This window comes from Colias philodice, chromosome 18 (assembly GCF_061535455.1).
Source record: "Colias philodice isolate Cphi_HAF_F1 chromosome 18, ilColPhil1 Martin Lab GWU primary, whole genome shotgun sequence".
NCBI classification, from domain to species: domain Eukaryota; kingdom Metazoa; phylum Arthropoda; class Insecta; order Lepidoptera; family Pieridae; genus Colias; species Colias philodice.
In genome coordinates this window covers 6770361-6790761 of record NC_143103.1, presented here as the reverse complement: position 1 = coordinate 6790761, position 20401 = coordinate 6770361, and the positions used below count along the sequence as shown (strand labels likewise).

The 20401-nt window shown below is 33.4% G+C and overlaps 3 protein-coding genes across 3 annotated transcripts; 1 reads left to right on the top strand and 2 right to left on the bottom strand.

Moving 5' to 3' along the window:
* Positions 1-418: 418 nt before the first annotated feature.
* On the bottom strand, positions 419-7050 carry beta-Man (beta-mannosidase). The gene is made up of 12 exons (XM_089706807.1): positions 6810-7050; positions 6243-6389; positions 5909-6057; positions 5368-5561; positions 4809-5067; positions 3251-3416; positions 3042-3167; positions 2509-2683; positions 1754-2327; positions 1497-1626; positions 854-1239; positions 419-770 (listed from the first exon to the last, which is right to left on the bottom strand). Exons 1-12 carry the CDS (start codon positions 6937-6939, stop codon positions 534-536), a joined length of 2673 nt encoding a protein of 890 aa, XP_089562933.1. The 5' UTR covers positions 6940-7050; the 3' UTR covers positions 419-533.
* Positions 7051-8099: 1049 nt separating this feature from the next.
* LOC149480563 (uncharacterized) lies at positions 8100-11893 on the top strand. Its single transcript, XM_089706834.1, has 6 exons — positions 8100-8175; positions 8891-9073; positions 9273-9420; positions 9806-9949; positions 10272-10485; positions 10702-11893. The coding sequence occupies exons 1-6, from the start codon at positions 8100-8102 to the stop codon at positions 11593-11595; spliced, it is 1659 nt and encodes a 552-aa protein (XP_089562960.1). The 3' UTR covers positions 11596-11893.
* A 1119-nt stretch (positions 11894-13012) lies between these two features.
* Positions 13013-19505, bottom strand: LOC149480562 (putative cytochrome P450 6a14). Its single transcript, XM_089706813.1, has 5 exons — positions 18644-19505; positions 15850-16049; positions 15480-15722; positions 14940-15191; positions 13013-14753 (listed from the first exon to the last, which is right to left on the bottom strand). Exons 1-5 carry the CDS (start codon positions 19321-19323, stop codon positions 14584-14586), a joined length of 1545 nt encoding a protein of 514 aa, XP_089562939.1. The 5' UTR covers positions 19324-19505; the 3' UTR covers positions 13013-14583.
* Positions 19506-20401: the final 896 nt, after the last annotated feature.

The following is a 20401-nucleotide window of genomic DNA, read 5'->3' as shown; positions in this document are numbered from 1 at the left end:
ACATTTGGTGATATCCAATCGAGGAACTCAAATATCTGCACTTCTATGAGATTTTTTTATATACGGCTGACACCTATATTATGTACCTACTTTGAATTTAGGTATTAGATCGAAAAATATGTTTAGGTAAATCGCAAAATATTTAAACGTTATCGGATAATCAAAATTAATTTTGTAGTAGATTATGCAAATTGCAATCCTCTATATTTTTGATTACCTTGATTTTGTCTTAATATAACTAATTCTTGTCTGGTTTACTTAAAATTGCAAATAGAAATACAATTTATTTTTTTAATAATTTCCTCCGTAGGTAATACTCGAAGGAAAAACTGATATTTCGAAATTATCGTATATTATGATAGATATTAAAATGGGTCAAAGGCAAGGTTAGACTTTGCACATAAGAGCGAACTCAACCTTCACCAATTAAACATATTTATTTATATACTTCGTTTAATGGTTATTAAACACATTTAAATACTTTTAACATTTTTACAACTTATATACACACGATACATTGTAACCTTAACGTTTTATGTATTTATATAGTACTGGTACGTGATTCCCCGTTTTATTTCTTCTGCATCTGTAGACACTTTTGCTAAGAAGTCAACTTGTGTAGATGTGTGTGTCACGATAAGGCCGTTATCGATGAAATGCCCATCTATATCCGATTCCAACCACAAAAACAATATCACAGAATCCGTTGTTATAGTTACTTCATAAAGCATCTCGTTGTGGAGGTCTTTACTCGATTTTGATACTTGTATCTGTAATTTATATAAATAGTTATTTGAAGCAGGTATCCCTAGAGGTAAATACAGCGTAAAACATATGAATCACAAAATGTTACCTGAATATTTGGTTTTCCCAATCCTTTCACCGATTTCAAAGCTACCGGGAAAATGTAATTCTCTGGAGACGATGTAACTCCGTCACATTTCAGCGAAAACCTTAAAAACAGTTCATCTTTCTTGTCTTTTTCCCATATAACAATACTGCCCTGTTTCTTACTACTCAATGGGTTGACATTTGCTGGATAAGATTTTGTCGAGACTGGAGTTAAGCTGGTCCAATTAAATACATCCACAACGATGTTTGCGTCGATAATCGGAACAAATCTATCGTTTATCAGATACACGTCAACATCGCCAGTTAGAGTCAAACGTGGAGAAATGAGGACAGGGGCGAAAAATCTCTTCGCAAAATAATGCAACATTTTCCATTTCCCACCATATTCTAAAACAAAATTGTGCATTAATCATGCATCTAATACTTTAAAATTTAACGACTATTATTTAACCTTAAATAATTTAACGTGTAGGGTTAAATTTATCTAACTCTAATAAATACAATTATTTGCGGATAAAAAATCTAATAAATACAATTATTTATCCTGCATATTGTTTGGACGTATTGCAATTTGCAACCAATCTACTACAAAATTGAACAATTTCTCCTCTCATATCGTAGGTACAAGAAGGACAAGAACATACCAATCCCTGACCAAGAGGGTGCTTGCCATACATCATTTAATTGCCAATACAGAGCACCCATCGTGTACCAATCTGCTTGACTTTGCCGGTAGAATTCAGTTTCTGTTTTCATTGCCATAGCCTGAGTTATCTAAAAATATTGTTATTGGTACTAGATCACATCATTACTTGATAAACACATGAACTTCTTTGATATCTTGAGTATGGTAGCTTAATATGTCATTGATAAAGGTTTATTTAAAACTCTTCTATCTTACCTGACTATAGAAAACGAACTTTTCAAAATATTTTTTATCGTCACTATCTAATTTAAGATGTTTTTTTATTTGAATCCGTATGTTAGTGTTACCATTAGGGCTGTGTTGTCTGTGTTTCGAGTATTTGCTGTATAAACTGAAATCTTCGGTATTATTGGTAGCAGTTCGCATTGTTTTCAAAGATGGGAAGGATTGGAATCCGTATTCAGAAGCGAATCTTGTCTGAGGATAGATATTGGCATCCCAGTTATCAGCTAAGTAGTTGTAATAATGCGTATCACCATAGTGAGGATCATATGGGTTTTGGGCTATGTAACAGTCTTCTTCCGATTTTTTACCATTCGACGGACTTGAAACTAAATAACGTCGACTGGGATCATAACTCTCAACAATTGGTTTAATGGTATCAACATATAACTTGACGTATTCCTGTTTATATCTGTCGAACTGAGTTTGCGTCATGTACCAGTTGCCTCTCAGGGCTACTTCGTTTTCGTTATTTCCAGCCCAAACAGCAATGGATGGGTGATATTGAAGACGTTTCACTTGTTGCTCTATTTCTGTCTTTACGCTTCTGTAATTGTTAAAAACATAAGTTAATTTTGCGAAAAAATATGCGTGTTAATATTCAGAAATATTGATAGATGTTTCTGGTTTCAGTATCAAATTGCTACTTATAAAATAGAATAAAACCATGACCTATACAACCCCTCCAAACACAGCAATTAAAAAAATGGTTCAAAAGTTATTCTTACTCCAGAAAATCCTTATCTGCGGGATACATGGAACAGGCGAAAAGGAAATCTTGCCAAATTAGTATACCAAGTTCGTCACATTTTTGGTAGAAATAGTCTGACTCGTACACCCCGCCGCCCCACACACGAAGCATGGCCATGTGGGCATCCCGCGCCGCCAACAGCAAATTGTCAACTGTAGGTATACATTTTGGTATACATACATGATATCCTATATACGGAACCATAGAGTTTCCAGCATGTTACTAAGATAATTTCAGCTATAAGTAGGTACTTTATGTTTAGGTAAATACCGTTTAAATAATTATACTTATTGAGCTTAAGCCGGTGTTTGATCTACAGAATTCTGGTGTACTTATGTTTTTTTTTCATCCTATAAATTAGATTTAATCATTTAACAGATTCAATGTTAGTAAATATTTTTACCACTGATTGGAATCTTTACAAGGGCTTCTCTTAGAATATAATCTCCGTAATCTCTCTTATGTAATCATCTCCGTTTCATATCGAATACTTAGAAAAAAAATACATACCAGTATTTTTATCAGAACCAAGTTCCGGTAGAATATTCGCCGGTATCCAATTAGAACCTTTCATAAATATAGGATATCCATTCACTTTAAAATAGAATGTCAATCCTTGGCCTGCTGTCTTGTTACCTTCATTAAATAAGTTGAAAAAAAGGTAAATTAATTGTAAATCCAGTTAAAACATACACTAACTTCAATACTGAAATTCGCACCAAAAATAGTATAGGCGTCTTTTTCTACCAACTCAATAGTACGAAAACCAATCTTCAAGAGTTTATGTGACATTTCTCCATTTTCTGCATCATTTGAAAAAAATATATTCAAATCGTACAACGGCTGCTCTCCAAAACCATTGGGCCACCATAACGACACTACATTCTGAAATTGAATAATACGAAAATAATTAAATAAGAAATTCAATAGATAGGTATAACACCCGACTTTGTAGTGGTGTTTATAGCCAGACACCACATTAGACATTTAAGACAACAACACAGAAAACGCGGGATCGAATCCTGCCTCATGATCGATTTCTTATATTATGATGTAAATAAATATCTAATCGTTAAGATGGTCAAAAGGTATCTTCTATATTATGTTAACTACTATGTTATGTTATTACTATGTTATTGTTATTATGTTACTTTGTTCCACCCAATAACATAAATTCTTTCATTAAACATGAAAACCCATGAGGAAAAGTCAACGTATTTACCACGACATTTATGCGTAAATTGTGATTTTTGTAATATTGTTATTTTTCGCTAGGTGGGTTAGGTAAGTACCTACACAGAACTAGCAAACCGGGCGAACTCCGTTTCGCCACCAGAGACAGGTTTTCTTTGCTATAAACCTCACGGAGCCCGAGACCTTTCCAACGAATGCAAAACCGTGGAAATTGGTTCGTGCGTTCTGGAGTTATAGCGGAAGGAAGGAAAACCCGACTTATTATTACACGCTTTTTATTAGCTTCACCTGTATGTTTGTTTGTAACCGACTTCTTTGGGCGCGATTTTGACCCACTTTTAACGGCCAGATTTCGTTCAAACTTTGTAGATTTATTGAGGACCGATGACAATACACTAATTTGATAAAATTATTCCATTTTTCAATTTGCAAAAATCGTGTTTTTTAGTTTTTATAAACTACATATTATTTTTATATAGTAGATTACAGACCACGTATGTATAAAGGTATAATATTTACATTTTATACGAAAGTTCACGGCTACGCTTGCCTTGAAAATTTAGGTTAACGATGGTAATTTATAATTTAACGCCTTATTTGAATAATTCAAACAGATTCTCAATTAGTAAATGATCAATGTATTGATTTACACTTAAATCAGGCTCTGTCTTTTATGACATCTATAAAAATTTATTATTTCCGTATTATTTTGTCGCAATATAGTAGTACCATAGGTAGTACCTACTAATATGTCGACAATGTAAAGAAAATAATTCACTAAAAACTACTGTTATTTTATTTCTTTTAATCTTGTTTTAATTATAAGGCGGTACTTTTAACCTGTCAAAAGGTATATGTTCATTTACTTATTCAACTACATAATAAATTAGAATTATATATATTACTAGCGGTCCGCCCCGGCTTCGCCCGTGGTACATATGAAAAATAGATGTTGGCCGATTCTCAGACTTACCCGATATGCACAGAAAATTTCATGAGAATCGGTCCACCCGTTTCGGAGGAGTATGCAGACTAACATTGTGACACGAGAATTTTATATATAAGAATACACATACTACCTACCGCACTTATCGTCATATTAATCTCTGCCTCAGCTGCGCCGTCTTGCCCAGCTTGTACATCCAACATCCTGCCCACAGTCAGCGATTGATGTGCATTAACAGACAGTGTTGCACTCAAATAACCTTTAATTTCCGAACGTGGTAATCCACTTTCCAAACTGGCAATAATTCTGAGAGACCAATGCGATTCAGACTTCTCCGTAAATGTTCTGACGTTCCGTATCAGAGCTCCGTTGTGAAATTCTATTGACGCATTTTTCCTGCGAAGTGTTCTTGAAGAATTAAGTACAAGCTAATAATAATAAAAAAGAAGATGATAAGAATGGAAATATATATATAAACGATTGGATGACCTGTTTCTTGAAGAGGCAAAAACTAAAGATATTATGCCTAGACTTCACCAAGACGTAGATGATATTATATCGTAGGAATTTTTAGATGCCTTAAATTAAGAGCTTTTCCACATATTTCACGAATATAATTACTTATGTAAGCTGTAAGTGCCGCTTATTCCCAGAAGAACAGCTTCTTCATGTCGATCGTTTATTATGTAAAATTACCATAATCCAACAGAAGGGAACGCCGGGCCCCAATCCCAACTAAAAGATGCTTGCATCTTCCTGAGCTGGTTCACGTGACATTCACCATTATAAACTGATGGAACGCAGTTTGGAGCTGTGAAGTGCTTATCAGATCGCGCCTTCGCTACTTCAACGGGTGAAACAAAATTCAGGACTAATTCGTTCTCACCAACCTAAAATTTTTTTAAGTAATTGATGATACCTAAATCTCATAAAAAATGTTGTGTGGTTTTATGAAACCACGGTAAAAGTGAAACTTAAGCACAAAATTATCGTATTTGTACGGACGGTTCGACATGCGCTACACAGACCAAAAAGTTTGAGACGATGTAATAAAAGTTTCACTTTAAAAATAAACATAAGTTAAAATTGATACAATAGGTTACACGATCTATATTCTGATCGAAGCACATTCACTTACTTATATAAATTTTAATCTTACTTCTATTAAAAATAAACAAAAGACAACTTAACAAAAGTTAATCATAAAGACATTGCGAAAATTTCGATTCATACTGACCTTGAGGTATTGTCGGATGTCGAAAACATATCTTACGAACATGTTATTAGTCCAGCCAATTGGGTTACCGTTAAATTCCAAGAAAGCGACAGTATCCACGCCTTCGAGGACCAAGTTAGAAATTGCATATTTCAAATGTTTCGGTTTCACTAAAATTATTTGTATTATAATTATTCATCTCGTTTTATACAATGTCACACATTGTATAAAAAAATTAGAGATTGTAAGAAATAGAAAGTAATTTTATTTGAGAAACGAACTAAGTATTATTAATAATTTAATTAAAACGCTATATATATACAAAAAAACTGTCATTAAGATATTAAATATTTACGTTTAAATTTGCTTGTGTAAGTCCAAGAATCGTAAGCCACCCATCGCGTCAGGACATCATTAAACCCTTCTAAAACGTCGCCAATAATATTAGCCTTCTGGAGGTCAGTATAAATGCCCCCTGGAACTGTGCCTGGCACTGTGATCGCTGAAATAAAAATTCCTAGTATAAACAAATTATTTACTTTGAGAATTGGTAGACACATTTGGACCCTAAGTTAGTCCATCATTTTTTATAAGGTTTTAAAGGTGTTAAACTTAAATTAGTACTGCGTTAAAAATTTGAAGAATACTTTGCAAGTTATGACTTACGATTTCTTAGAAACAATCTTTTATCAATATAGGGTAATCTTATATATAAAAATGAATCGCAAAATGTGTTGGTAAGCGCATAACTCGAGAACGGCTGAACCGATTTCGATAATTCTTTTTTTATTATATTCCTTGAAGTACGAGGATGGTTCTTATGTAGAGAAAACGTAAACATGTACCACGGGCGAAGCCAGGGCGGACCGCTAGTTAAGTATAATTACATCGTAGTAATTGGGTATAATTAATGGGTACTTACATTTGTTCTCATTCTCCACTGTCCAAACAACATCTTTGTTAGATGAACTCAAATCAAATGTACAAGTACATTGTATAATTTGAATTACTATTATTGTAACGAAACACAACACTTGCATCCTAGATGTCATTGCGATTTGCCCTTAGATATGTTATTCGAATTTAAAATAAAACTATATCATGTTTACGTTGTCACTAAGCTCTTGTAATCATACACAAGTGGCTATCTGTCATCCATCCATTGTAATGAAGTCGAGTGATGTGCTATTCTTATCGATATCAATGAACATATTTGTTACCTTTACCATTCTTTTAAAAAAATCATTTTTAGATACATACCTGCTTATTTAGATCGTCGTTGATATACCTTTTGTGTCTATAAAGTGAAATTAATAAAAATTTGTTTAATTATACTAGTTTCCAATATAGATTAATGTGTAGAAAATAGCCCACTATACTATTCAGTATCCACATATAATCATTTTCTTCAATATTGCACGCATTATTTTCAGTAATTATTAAAAAATAATAATTTGTAGCTACTCCATTACGGTCGCTGAATAGATAATGAGTGAGTAGAAGTGAATCTAGAAACAAATACTTAAGGAATTCTTATGAGCTGTACTCTTAACTTATAATTATTTAATCATAGTAAATACATACTTATTTATTAATATTATTCAGGAAATCATTTTTTGTGAAATATCTATCGAATAATATTAGGAGTATGACCTACACTATGAAATAAAGTGTTATCGTAAACAAACATAGCGGATCCAAATTCTCACTCTCATTATAATAATCGCAGTTCACCGACGCATAATAATCAGTTCACACATATTAGAATTTAGATAGTATTCTAAATAAGCCAAAATATTTATTAAATTAATACTTTACAATAGTATAGAATTATACATATTATATAAACAGTTTACTTTTAGATAAATGTGTGAAGTGAATTCTCATGACCCCTGGGGCCAGATGCATTATGCATCTGATGCACATAAAATTATCGATAATTTTTACTTACAAGAAGATGATCAGCCTTCTGTGCTTGCTGGACCAGAAACTTTCTTCGTCTCCAGCGGGAATCGAACCCACAACGAACCCAGAACCCCTCAAACATGGAGGTGATCAAATTGAATTATATGGAACCTCTTTTATTAGAACTGTCACAACATTTTCATGACATTTTCACATGTAATTCTAATAAGAAATATAAATGTCAACAAATTGCATTTTTTGCGTTATTTAAGTAAACAAATATTTATCGATTGATATCGTATTTTAAATGGAACGTGTAACTTTATACGAAGAATATAAACTTATACAGAAAAATGATACGGAAGTGTACGGAATATGGAAAGGTCTTTACTTTTAGATAATTTTCTTATAAAAATGAAATGCAACTGAATCAGCATGGGTGTACCCTAAATCAACAATACAATACCTGTTACAGAAACGACATTCATACTTTAAAGTTAAACCTTCTTTAAAGTTTAAACCTAATATCATTATTATTTATTATAGGTAAATAACTTTATGCACCGGTACAGGACGTATTCTATTTTGATAAAGAATACTTTTATGACCTTAATTTATCAATAACCTTTTTGTCGCTTATGCGGTAACTGGTAAATAGCATATATGTACGAGTTAAAAAACCATGTACCTACATACTGTGAATAATTTTAACGCTAGTGCTATTATACTATGACAATAACACCTATATCATCAATACACCGAACATTAAACCTGACAAGATTCTCATAATTCATCGATTTTATAACTAGATTTTCTTATATTATATAACCTTAAGTTATGAATCGAAATACACAATAAAACATGAATGCGCTAGCTTATAAGGCATTTAAAGTGTCATGGCCAGCAAACTAGAATAGCAAAGAGCATAATTGCTAATCCTCTAAACATGTATGAAACATGGTTTATTACCTACTTATGTTAACAAAATATTATATTAAGTACTGTATTTTATTTACTTGTCTCAGTGAACAATTCAATTCTTACCACACATATACCTTTATAAATGTAACGATAATTATTTAAATTTTCTCGTTGCAGGAGCCCATTTGTTACTATTTTTCTTGGCATTTGTTTTCGGATCCTTCTGTACCTTCTGTTTTCATATGCTCATGTACTTATTTGACGAAAAATGTGTTTTATTTCCTAAACTTCTCTCATTGACATCGCTCCGACAAAACATAATTTATGAATTCATACCAGAAGATAAAGATATGGCTGACAGTAAGTTATAAAAATGTGTAGGTACTAATTGTAAGTGATATCACAAAATTTAATAATTATTATATCTGTACGACATGGACCCTTACAATAATACTGTGCTTAAATCTGAGTTTATGAATTTTTCTTGTTGCATTTTTTCGCACAAATTATTAATTAGGAATTATAGCAAGCAATTGTTAAGATTTTGTCACATTTATAGTGCTGCCAGTAGACTTTGTCAGCACACAGTGGGTGGAGAAAAGCGTTTGCTACTTGCCCACTTATGTCCCTCTGGTATCAGGCATCTTTGGATTAGTTTGGACGACAATGTTCCTCATGTGCTCTTCGGGTAGCCGAGTTCTTACTGGGTAAGCGCTACTGTCATTATTGTTATGAGTTTATCTACAGTTAATGATATATGCGACAGGACTTCCAGTTTATAGAAGAACTATGAGTTGATCACATCTATACTCACTATATGTACTTAATAATTATTAATATTATAAAGCTGAAGAGTTTGTTCGTTTGAACGCGCTAATCTTAGGAACTACTGGTCCGATTTTAAAAATTATTTCGATAGATAGCCCATTTATCGAGGACAGGAGCAACGCGGGTAAAACCGTCGCGTGGGGCACAGTTAGTTTACTTATAGAAAGTCAAAGAAAACGCACAGCGTTGATGCATTTTTCCTTATCATCACTAAATCTTAGCGTTACCCATCAAATACGATTCGGGTAGATTATTTAATGTCAGTTTGCAGAGGCCTTGGCGTATATTACCGCCCGTGTTTATATTTTCATTGGCTATGGGGTCTCTGTGTCTCTACTCGTCCATCGTAACCCACTACGGATTGCATGACCTTTGTTTGAAGTTAAGTGAAATTACTGGGAGCACCACGTACGTAAACTATTAGAATTTCAACATTTTGGTCAAGTTAATGTATGTATGATGTGTCATTATGTGTACACTGTTCTTACAACTTTAAGGGTTGCCTTGGCGCAAATAGATCTCTATCTATAGCAAAATAGTAGACTTTATCCTTACCTGTTTAGTGAGGCTTAGTATGGGATTCATAGTGAGCATATATTAAAACCATATCAATTGTTTGATTTACAAACTTTGCTAATAACAATCAGTCTAAAAGTGTTCAATTATTGTTTTTCTTATCTGTGATTTTGTTAGGTTCGAAACATTTATTTGCTGTTTATATAATATTTAGGTGCACATACACCGTGAACGTGGCCACTCTAGTCTATGAGCGTCGCATCAGGGGCGTGTACCAGGCCACTCAGCTGACCATTCTCTCCGCCTGGCTCCATACAGCTTGCTGGATACTGTCTGCTCTGCTCACCCTCGCAAGAGTGCTGCTGGTTGTCGACTTCCAACTAGTTCGAGTCAGGACAGAACTAACGGGGAATATTGACAGATTTTTGGTAGGTAATTAACATCTACTTCAGTCGTCAGGTGTATAATTGATTATTCGAGTATAGATACCTAAACCACAGATTAAATATGCTATATATCTAATTTAATCAATTGATACTGTAAAATATACAAGCAAACTTAATATTATGTATTATGTATGTTTTCCCTTGTTTTGAATATATTATGTAATTTTTCTTAATTTCTCATAAATAAATAAATTACAGGAACGAAATGAAATGCACATTCGCACTATATCTCCAGATGTCTGGGATTCACAAATTCCAAGAACTCCCTCAAGGGGCAGCGTTAGAGTTCACTTTCAAAAAAAGGAATATCTACGAACGAAAATGTTCCCAGAAATGAAAATGACGACTTTAAGTGATACGGGAGAACTATTGTATTTATCTGCAACGCCACAATCATCATCTGTTTTAGCTCTGGTACCGTCCGAACAGCGTAAATTGGATAAATTGTCTATTTATGGCTCAATCCACAAGGATCATCACTTTATTGTTAAGCTTCTTTATAATATAGTGAATGCTATAACTGGAAATAGTCCACTTTCAAGCTTAACTAGCAGTGAGGAATCTTTAATGTCAGACACTGGCTCAATGAAAATCGCACGTCAATATGGCCAAGAGAAAATATCATCGAAACTTAATTTTGTACCACCAAGTCAACGAACTGAATCCCAGTCCATAGTGAGCTTACAGGAAGCTGAGGAAGTAGCTCAGGGTATAAGGCTTATTGTTAAAAGTAAATTGCATACACTATTGGAACAGAGACATCCACAGTATCAATCCACTTTAAACCTTCCTTCTGAAATTGCTATGGATACCATAAATACAAATATTTCAATCGCACCAACACCAATAACACGACAAAATCACGAAAAATCAAAGGAGACAGATTTGGCAATGCCCGGTACGAGTAAAGATGCAAAAAATTCAATGAAGTCTAGTTTAAAAAACACAGGAACGCAGACACGAAAGAGAAAGGAATCACATTCCCAAAGAGTTCATATTGATTCGAAAACTAGTATGATATCATCAATATCTGATGAAACAGAGAGCGTCGAAAAGGAAACGCAAACACCAAAAAAAGAAAAACAGGATTGAGATGCAATAACGTATGTGCATCTACGACTATAATATTGTAAGATGTAACACGAGCAATCATTCGGGTCTTTAGTTATAGGTTTAGGCTATTATAAAAAAAAAATATTGACAAAACAGTTAAAATATATTCTGCCACACCCACAAGCCGATATATTATGTATTACAGAAAAAGTAACAGCAGCTATTTTAAAACGCTGAGTTTTGCTAATATTATAATATGATATCTATAGATATATATATAAAACTCAAAGGTGACTGATATAGTGATCTATCAACGGCCTACGCACAGCCCAAACCACTGGACCACAGACATAGATAGACTACGCAAGTACCGCGATCTGTATGAAAACCAAGCGTGTCATATTTTTTGTACTGACCTTGACGCGTTATGACGTCACGAGCGCTTTTTAGTGATGGTAATTTCATTTTACGCTAAATCGATTAGGACGCCACTCGCGCGGCGATTCTAGTATCGTCCTATCCCATCGAAGTAAATCGAAAGAAATCAGATCAAACTAGATCTATGTCTAAGAGGTAATTAAATAAATGAATCGTAATCGATTACTAAATCGATTCAAGACAGAAAAATGATAATTACCATAGACAGAGGAATGATAAAATAAATTTATAAACCTTTTAATATTCTAACAAGTAAACTAATGTGTTTTAGCTTTTTCTTACATATGCCCATTGAGTTACCGTGTACTACGTACTAGAGAGGCCATCGAAAGAAAGTAATGAAACTGTCAATCAATCAATCTTTATGTCCCGTTGCATCAATCCATTTTTCTTTTATGTTCGCTTTACTTGGAAAACTGAAAAAACAAACATAGTCTAAGCAATAAGGAGTTTTGACAAAAAAAATCTATGCCTTTTTTTCTGAAAAATTGCTCCTTCAAATTATCATTTTTCTGTTCGATTATAAAATCGATTAGAATCGAGAACTGTTGCATCAAATGAACATCACTAACCACAAAATTGGACAGAAAAATGAGAACAGAAAAATGAGAAGACGCTATACATTGCTTGTTATCATACGACTCGATCTTTACCGTGCCAAGTAAAAGCCGCAATGTATTCCGAATCATTTCGTATGATTTGGTATCCGTGTTTGTCACGATCGTTTTCCACAGATATTCTTTATTTGATTTTAAAATAAATAGTGCATATTCTGATTAGAAAATTACTTACCGGTGGAAGGAAACATCTCTGCTAACTCGGCCACTCACAGCTGTGGAGTTTCTACAGTTTATAACGGCGTAATTCGGCATTTTACTTTATTCAGCTTCACGTCTTTCCTTGGCGAACTGCAAGCGCGGACTGAGTGTAGGCCAGCGTCAAGTAAGTTTCATAATCTTAGTTTGGACACGGGAAGTACATACACTCGCTTAGTCTATCTTGATACATGTCCGTGCACTGGACGTATCGGGCTGAAATTTGGCATGCAGGTAGATGTTAGGACGTAGGCATCCGCTAAGAAAGGATTTCCCGAAATTCTTGCGGGAACGGGGAAAAACGGGGATGCACGTACAAAGTCGTGGGCGGAAGCTAGTTGTATAAATTATTTTGATTGCATATCTACTTACAATTAAGATAAAAAAAACTATTTCATGTTCTAAAATGTCGTCGGCGTTTCAAAATGTAAGTATGTACTTAATTAGATTTAAATAAATTAGTGATTTAAAATTTAGAATATAATTTATGTAATAAGGATATGATTTTGTGATTAGTATGTTTTGACCAGTAAAAATGTAACATACGGTAATTGCTAGGACCTTATCATGTATCTCATTTCCTGAAATAGCTATTCTTTAATGTTTTTATACATGTATTGTCTTCAAATAGTTTGTTTTTTTTATAGATTAAATTTCCTTACTTCTAAAATTTCTCTACGTGACTTTACCTATACTAGGTACTAATTAAATTTTATAAGTCTAATGTGCGTTTTAAAAGTCATATAGCAATTAAACGTAATACAAAATAATTAAGTTTATTTTTTTGTGTAATCTTATTACAAAAAAAAATTTGTGGAAGTTAAACCCAGCTGATTATATTATACTGAGCCAAAAATATTTTGTTTGTGATATGTGTGTTCGTATCTCAATGAAATAGATACATATAGGTAGTAAGTAGGTATTTTAAATTTCTTTTCTTTTCATAATATACTCATATAGCTACCTACTACATATAATCAATTTCTTACCTACAACCTAACTACATCTTTGTGCTCGTGAACTTTCTTTTTAATCAGTTTTCCTTTTCTTACAATGTTTTTACATAAAAATGTCGGAATCCTCATTCATCGATGCCGTTTATAATGAGTCAGAATTTCGCCAGAAATATTTGTTTTATCCAACTCACGTGCATATTTGGTCACTCAGCTCTTTAATACTATTTAAATTCGTTTCACGGCAAACGACTGTATTGCCTAATAGAGAAGCCTTGATTTTGATGTAGTTCATATTTACCCAAGACCAACACTCACTTGCCAAAGATAATAAAAACGCGAACCAAATTTTATTTCGCATAAAAATATTGAACATGTTTGTATGTTCCTACACAAACTGGTGTTTAGCTGTGCTTTAATTAAAACAGTAGATAATTACTATTATTATAACGCACTTGAAAAAATGGAAAGGGAAATGGACGCATAGAATACCTATATAAGAGTTATCTTTGGATCCTAGTAAAAACAAACTACAATATAAGTTTTTTATCTAATTTATTTTACCCGCTAAACCAAACACGAAAAATTCATAACGGGACGCCACATTCACACCATGCTAACACCTTTAAATATATCTTTCATCAGGTAAATTATTAATACAAAGTCTCTAATTATAAAAAAAAGTCTATAGATATATAACACAAATAATGATAAGGTACTAATTTTGGCACTAAGAAATAAAATATTTTATACTAAAAATCTTATTTTTACTATCACTTTATAAATCACACATGTCCCTCGAATCTCCATTCTACCAAGTTTCATGCCTCTAATTTTCTTAATTTTATCCAAACTCCGCCATCCACCGCACATGCTAGAGAAGACGCTTTCATCTTTATCGGAGTCTTGGTCCGATCGTCCAATAAAATTTCGTACTTTTGAAGTATTTTCACTAAAGCCATTTTAGACTGAATATAACCTTGACGTAGACCTAGAAATGCAAATTGCGCATATTAGTGTCAAGGTCAATGTCTCGATATTTAAAAAAACCTTATCCGCACATAATTCAATATATTATTTTTGGAAATGTAAAACAATATATGAATGTATAATTTAATAATGAGTATAACCGATTTTTTTCATCAATGAAACTTTTTAAGTATTTAAAATTAAATACCTAAGCATTTCCTGGGACCTTCGCCAAAGGGCATCCAATGACAAGGATGCATCTTTGATTTTTTCTCAGGAGCAAACCTATCGGGGTCAAATTTGGTCGGGTTTTCAAATATATCTGGGTCCATTTGTATTGAATGTATCGGTATGAACACTAGCGTGCCTTCTTCAATTATCAAGTCACTGTCAGGCATCTTGTAATCTTTTGTGCATCTTCGGAACAATGCACGCATCGGTGGATGAATTCGCATTGTTTCTGTAAAAATTATACACTCTTAGTAATGTAATCAGGTTAGCTAACCTATTAAATGAGGATGATAGATGATTGCTATCACGTAATTATGTAAATATTCAGGCTAAGGTACTGGTTACCTACTTCTCAAAGTTTTGCCTTTAAACAGTTTTGAAGAAGATTAATATCATTACATTATTTTTTTAGCCGTACTATAATTTATTTCTTCTTCAATTCTTAGCTTTATTATTGGTAAAATATTTGAATTAAAATTTAAAGAAAAGCAATAGGTACATGAAGTGAAAATCTTACCGTCAAGAATCATGTTTATATAGGTCATTTCATTCTGTGCTTCATACGTACACTGACCACCATGCTTTTTTAATACTCTGAAGATTTCTTCCCTAGCTTTGGCCTGAATTTCTGGATTGCATGCCAACTCATAAGCAGCAAATTGACTTGTGGTAGCAGATGTTTCGTAGCCAGCAAACATATAGAGCATGGTGTTTGCTGCGATATCTATTAATGTGAAAGGAGTTGATTCGCCCTTCGTGTCTGGAATAATTGGGTATATAAAATAAGTATTAGTTTTCAACAATATATTGTCAACTTTCATACTCTCATATTTTTATTTGAAAAGTTAATTGAAAACCTGCTTATTAAAAACATATGTTGTACGAACCTGTAGTCAACTTCTCCCTATTCATTAAATCTATTAGTGCTTGAAGAAAATCTGATCTCTGGTAATTGTGTGTTTGTCTATATTCAACTGTCTCTTTTACAAGATTATAAAAGAATTTGTTCATATCAGGATTTACGCGATTAACTCTCAATTTTTTGAAAAATTCGGGTGCAAAAAATGAGATTGCTCGTATTATCGTCCTAGAAATGAAAAAAAAAAACATTAACAACCTAATGACGTATTTATCTATCTTTCTCTTAAAAATAACGAAAATAAAAGTACCCTCTGACTGATAAACAAACAAAAAATAGTAAGTATCACTAGCAAAAGATAGTATCACTCAATATCTCTCAAGGTTAAATTTTAAAGGTAAAGGTCACTAAATTTAAATAAATAACAAAAGACGTTTATTAAGTACCGTTAGTATTTATATTTGAATAAATTAAAAAAATCTGAACCTTAATTAGTAATAGTTGGATCATTTGAATCATATTTTTGGCAAAAGGTACCTACTTATTAAATTAATTAAGATTACACTAATAAGTAAAAAGTTGTGTGCTCTACTCGACAATAAGCCAATTATACACAATGAATATTTGATCAAATAGAACTTAGACAAAGGTAAACTTATAAAAGAGAGACTTTTTTAATATTTAAAAAATATCCCCCCCACCCCCTTTTATGATATATCCTAACTCAAGCGGAAGTAAATCCAACCGACCAAAACGGATAGAGGTGTCACTAACACTACTTTCTTTTAAGCACCTATTTATGTAGATTTAAAATATATAAAAATACATAATTTAAAAAATATCATATGATTTGTATTAAGCTCAGCCTCTAATGTGTAAACTAATCTGTCGATGTTAGTAGGGTAGTTCTTGAATTTTAACACTTAACTTTTTCCTTACTTTTTCTACTTTCTTTTCCTCACATATCTACATATCGGTTAAGAATAAAAGCTGACAAAGTTAAAAATCTCAAAAACTAATACCTAACAAGTCTAAAGGGCATGACAAACAAATTAACATCATATTTATTGACATAATGTAAATGTTACTGACCTCCAAGTGCCGGTAGTTTTTTAATTAAATCAAATCAATAACTCCACGTTTTGAAATTATATGAGTTCACGCATTATTGGCTAATTAATATTATTGTACTCTATGAAACCTTGGAATTATTACGATTTACTAATCATTCATGTTTTAGACTATTTTATGAGAAAGTTTTGCCGTAGTAGGTAGACGAAATTTAATCTGAAATTAAATTGTTAACGAATCAATTTGAAGTTTTATTAAGATTGATTTTTTTATATTATAATTAATAGTTTGTTACAATATAACGCACATATAATATAATGGTCCTTACTCCTAATTCTCAAATATATCGAACTTGAGGCATATCAATAACAAATAACAATGTTATACTTAATTATAATCTATGAAGCAATTACAACCTCAAATTACATGTAATTCACTTGTAATTACGTTAAGCTGATCGTTTATCTTTATGTACGTTAAAATTTGTAGTATTTGCTCAATACACATATAATGCAAAATATACATTTGAATTAAATAAAATTATAAATAATTGCTTCGTCTGAAATCTGATCGGGTTATACCCACATATTCATAATGAATTTCAAGAAGTACATATTATGAACTAGGTTTCCGCCCGCGGCTTCGCCCGCGCAGTCAAAGCAAAACCCGCATAGTTTCCGTTCCCGTGGGATTTCCGGGTTTGCGTCATTTTCCCGGGATAAAAAGAAGCCTATGTCCTTTCTCGGGTATCAAAATATCTGCGTACCAAATTTCATGAAAATTGGTTCAGTAGTTTAGGCGTGATTGAGTAACAGACAGACAGACAGATTTACTTTCGCATTTATAATATTAGTAAAGTATGGATAGTATGCATATTGCAGTGACACAAATATTATAATATTTTTTTATCTATACTCTATAGTGATCACATAACAATGTGCTTAACAATAATATTTGTTTTTTTTTAGAAATTAAAACTTTACAGCATATAATATTTTCTAGCCAAACGTTTACTGCGTCCTGAGAAATTAGTGGTACGGTAATCTTTCACTCAGGAGTACAAAACGTCGATTTAAATATACATGTAAAATAACACAGAATTTTTTGCTCTACCTTATTTTTATGAGCTTTTGCTCTCTACGTAATGTTTACATTTTTTTAAACATTGCTATTGTTAGATATTAATTTTAAAATTAACACGTTTTATTGGACTTTTTGGAAGATTATATTGAGTGATAAACTACGAAATGGAAACCCACCCCACTTACAATTTATGCAATTACTTAGTTACAATGAGGTATAATAAAAATACATTTAAATATAATGATATTCTATTCTTGAATTATAAAAAATGAAATTGTTTAAATACCTTTATCATAATTAGCTCTGTATAACCAATTTATGGTACCTATAATAATTGAAAATGAGTTAAAATAAATGAGTAAGAGATTATGCCTGAAATCTCACTGCTCTAAGAATCTCACTGATCCTTCCTTTTTGAGACGTATTGAAAATGTATTGTATGTATCGAGCTTTTTGAGTGACCAATAATCGTATTTAATTTTTTACATTGCATTTTTAGATAAACAATAAATGTATCAAAGTAAAATAATATCTACTTTGCTTATTTTTTATTTTATAGATATTAAGGTACCTTTAGTTATTCGCACTGACAAAAATACTTTACAACAACGTTTCCAAAAAGTTATAATAATTGTCACTGTGATATGGCACAAAAAAACATTACTTACCAGTATAAAGTTTTCGGTTCAAAATATTCATGCCCTCGTCTATAGAATTCTGAATCGGAAATTTTGAATCCATTGCACTCCACTCCAAATCCGACGCTTCCAATAATTTCCATAGAATACTTCTCTGAGAATTCGGAAAAGTTAATAGCTTCATTTTTTGAGTACATTGTATCGCTATAGTGCAAGGCATCGTTTGCTATTTTTTCCACCAGCGGGAACATGGTTTTTAGCTTGCCGGAGGTAAACACTGGCGAAAGCTTGAGGCGCAGCGCTTTCCATGCTTGACCGTGTATGTTAAACAAATGTCCACCTAAAGGGTTCCCTACTCCACTTGAAAATATTCCATGAGATTGAAAATGATCGAAGTCCTTTATCAATACATGCTTTACTAAGTCCGGATCGTTAACACTTAACACTGGTAAATTAAAAGAGTAAAATCCTACATACGGCAGGTGTTTATATTTAAAATAAGCATCACAATAGGGTTCAAAGAATTGCTCCTTTCTTCGGATCACATCACGCACATTGCCAAAGGGAAATATCGGTTTAGGTCCAAAGACACCTTTCCTAGCCCAATACGTAAACTTGTATTTATACCAAACGTAAATTAATAGTAAAGAAATAAAAAATAACAAAAATATTTCATTCGTTATCGCGGATACATAATGTATGAATGCCATTATGATTGCATTCCTTTTGTAAATATTTTTAAACTATTTATCCGTGGCGAAACACAACACACGCGTTATTTGGAAATCATTACAAAATTATTGTTTCGAACTTTTGAATTTACGCACGCTTCTTTCGGACCTAATGCATCAACTGTTGGCTGAAGGTTGTACACCGACTGTTCATTTACACTCGTTTATTTCAAAATATACTTATATATAAAGTAGGAGGTCAATTAACTTTTGGAATTTTTTAGATGATCACATAAAGTATGAACAAATAAACAAGGAAATCATTACAAAAACTAAAGTCTAAAACTGTACTGAGCTTTTTTTGTAAATTGAAGGTTCACATTTAAATATTATTTTCCTTTGAAAAGCTTAAATCGATTGAAGGCGAAAATATTGTATTTTATGATTAATATTTAATACACGCAGAAACAACAACTGCTTGGATTTTAAAACACATACCTACTACATTGATATTTACTTAAAATAAAGGAGCTACAAATTTTCACATGGTGAGTTTAGGTACATGAGAACTTGGTATCGCTAGGTATCTCAACACCCCCCCAACGGTCCAGGCCTTGTCGCGGCGGAGGGGCTCAGTAGCTCAGAGTTATGGCCCTCTGAGTGAAGCGAAATTGGACCAGCGAGGGGCTGAACGGCTGGTTTAGAGTCGGGGAGATTCGACCGGCCCGACGGCCAGGGCTAGGTGTGGCCCAGCGGCCGCTGTGTGCGGCGTGGGATGGCGGCCAGAGGTCGTGGCTTGGCGGACCCCGTGTCCACTAGGCAAAGGTGGCGCTGAACGGCAGTTGGGGTTGGAAAGCCTCGACTGACCCGACGGCAGAGGTCCTATTTGCGGGCCAGAGAGGAGCCGGCTTTTATGCGGCGGTGGATGGCGGCCAGAGGTCGCGGCGCGGCGGGCTCGCTGGTTTAGCAAGCCACGCCGTGCAGCGGAGGGCGGGATCCCGACGCGTCATTGTGATGACGCGCGGAGACTCCTGCAGAGAGGTGTGGGGCGGCGGCCGCTGTAAAACGGCCGTCTGCCAACTCGTAATCCGGTCCGTGGGGCCGGACCGAGGGCCGC

What these genes read in the sequence shown, in the direction of transcription:
- beta-Man (XM_089706807.1), bottom strand. Translation starts at nt 6,939, where the DNA reads ATGACATCTAGGATGCAAGTGTTGTGTTTCGTTACAATAATAGTAATT. An exon ending in TTACACAAGCAAATTTAAAC is followed by an intron (nt 6,058 to 6,242) that starts GTAAATATTTAA and finishes AAATAATTTTAG; the next exon opens with TGAAACCGAAACATTTGAAA. An exon ending in TTCCCTTCTGTTGGATTATG is followed by an intron (nt 5,068 to 5,367) that starts GTAATTTTACAT and finishes AACACTTCGCAG; the next exon opens with GAAAAATGCGTCAATAGAAT.
- LOC149480562 (XM_089706813.1), bottom strand. Translation starts at nt 19,323, where the DNA reads ATGGCATTCATACATTATGTATCCGCGATAACGAATGAAATATTTTTG. An exon ending in GAACCGAAAACTTTATACTG is followed by an intron (nt 16,050 to 18,643) that starts GTAAGTAATGTT and finishes TTTCATTTCTAG; the next exon opens with GACGATAATACGAGCAATCT. An exon ending in TATAAACATGATTCTTGACG is followed by an intron (nt 15,192 to 15,479) that starts GTAAGATTTTCA and finishes TAATTTTTACAG; the next exon opens with AAACAATGCGAATTCATCCA.
- LOC149480563 (XM_089706834.1), top strand. Translation starts at nt 8,100, where the DNA reads ATGGAACGTGTAACTTTATACGAAGAATATAAACTTATACAGAAAAAT. An exon ending in AGATAAAGATATGGCTGACA is followed by an intron (nt 9,074 to 9,272) that starts GTAAGTTATAAA and finishes TCACATTTATAG; the next exon opens with TGCTGCCAGTAGACTTTGTC. An exon ending in GGAATATTGACAGATTTTTG is followed by an intron (nt 10,486 to 10,701) that starts GTAGGTAATTAA and finishes AATAAATTACAG; the next exon opens with GAACGAAATGAAATGCACAT.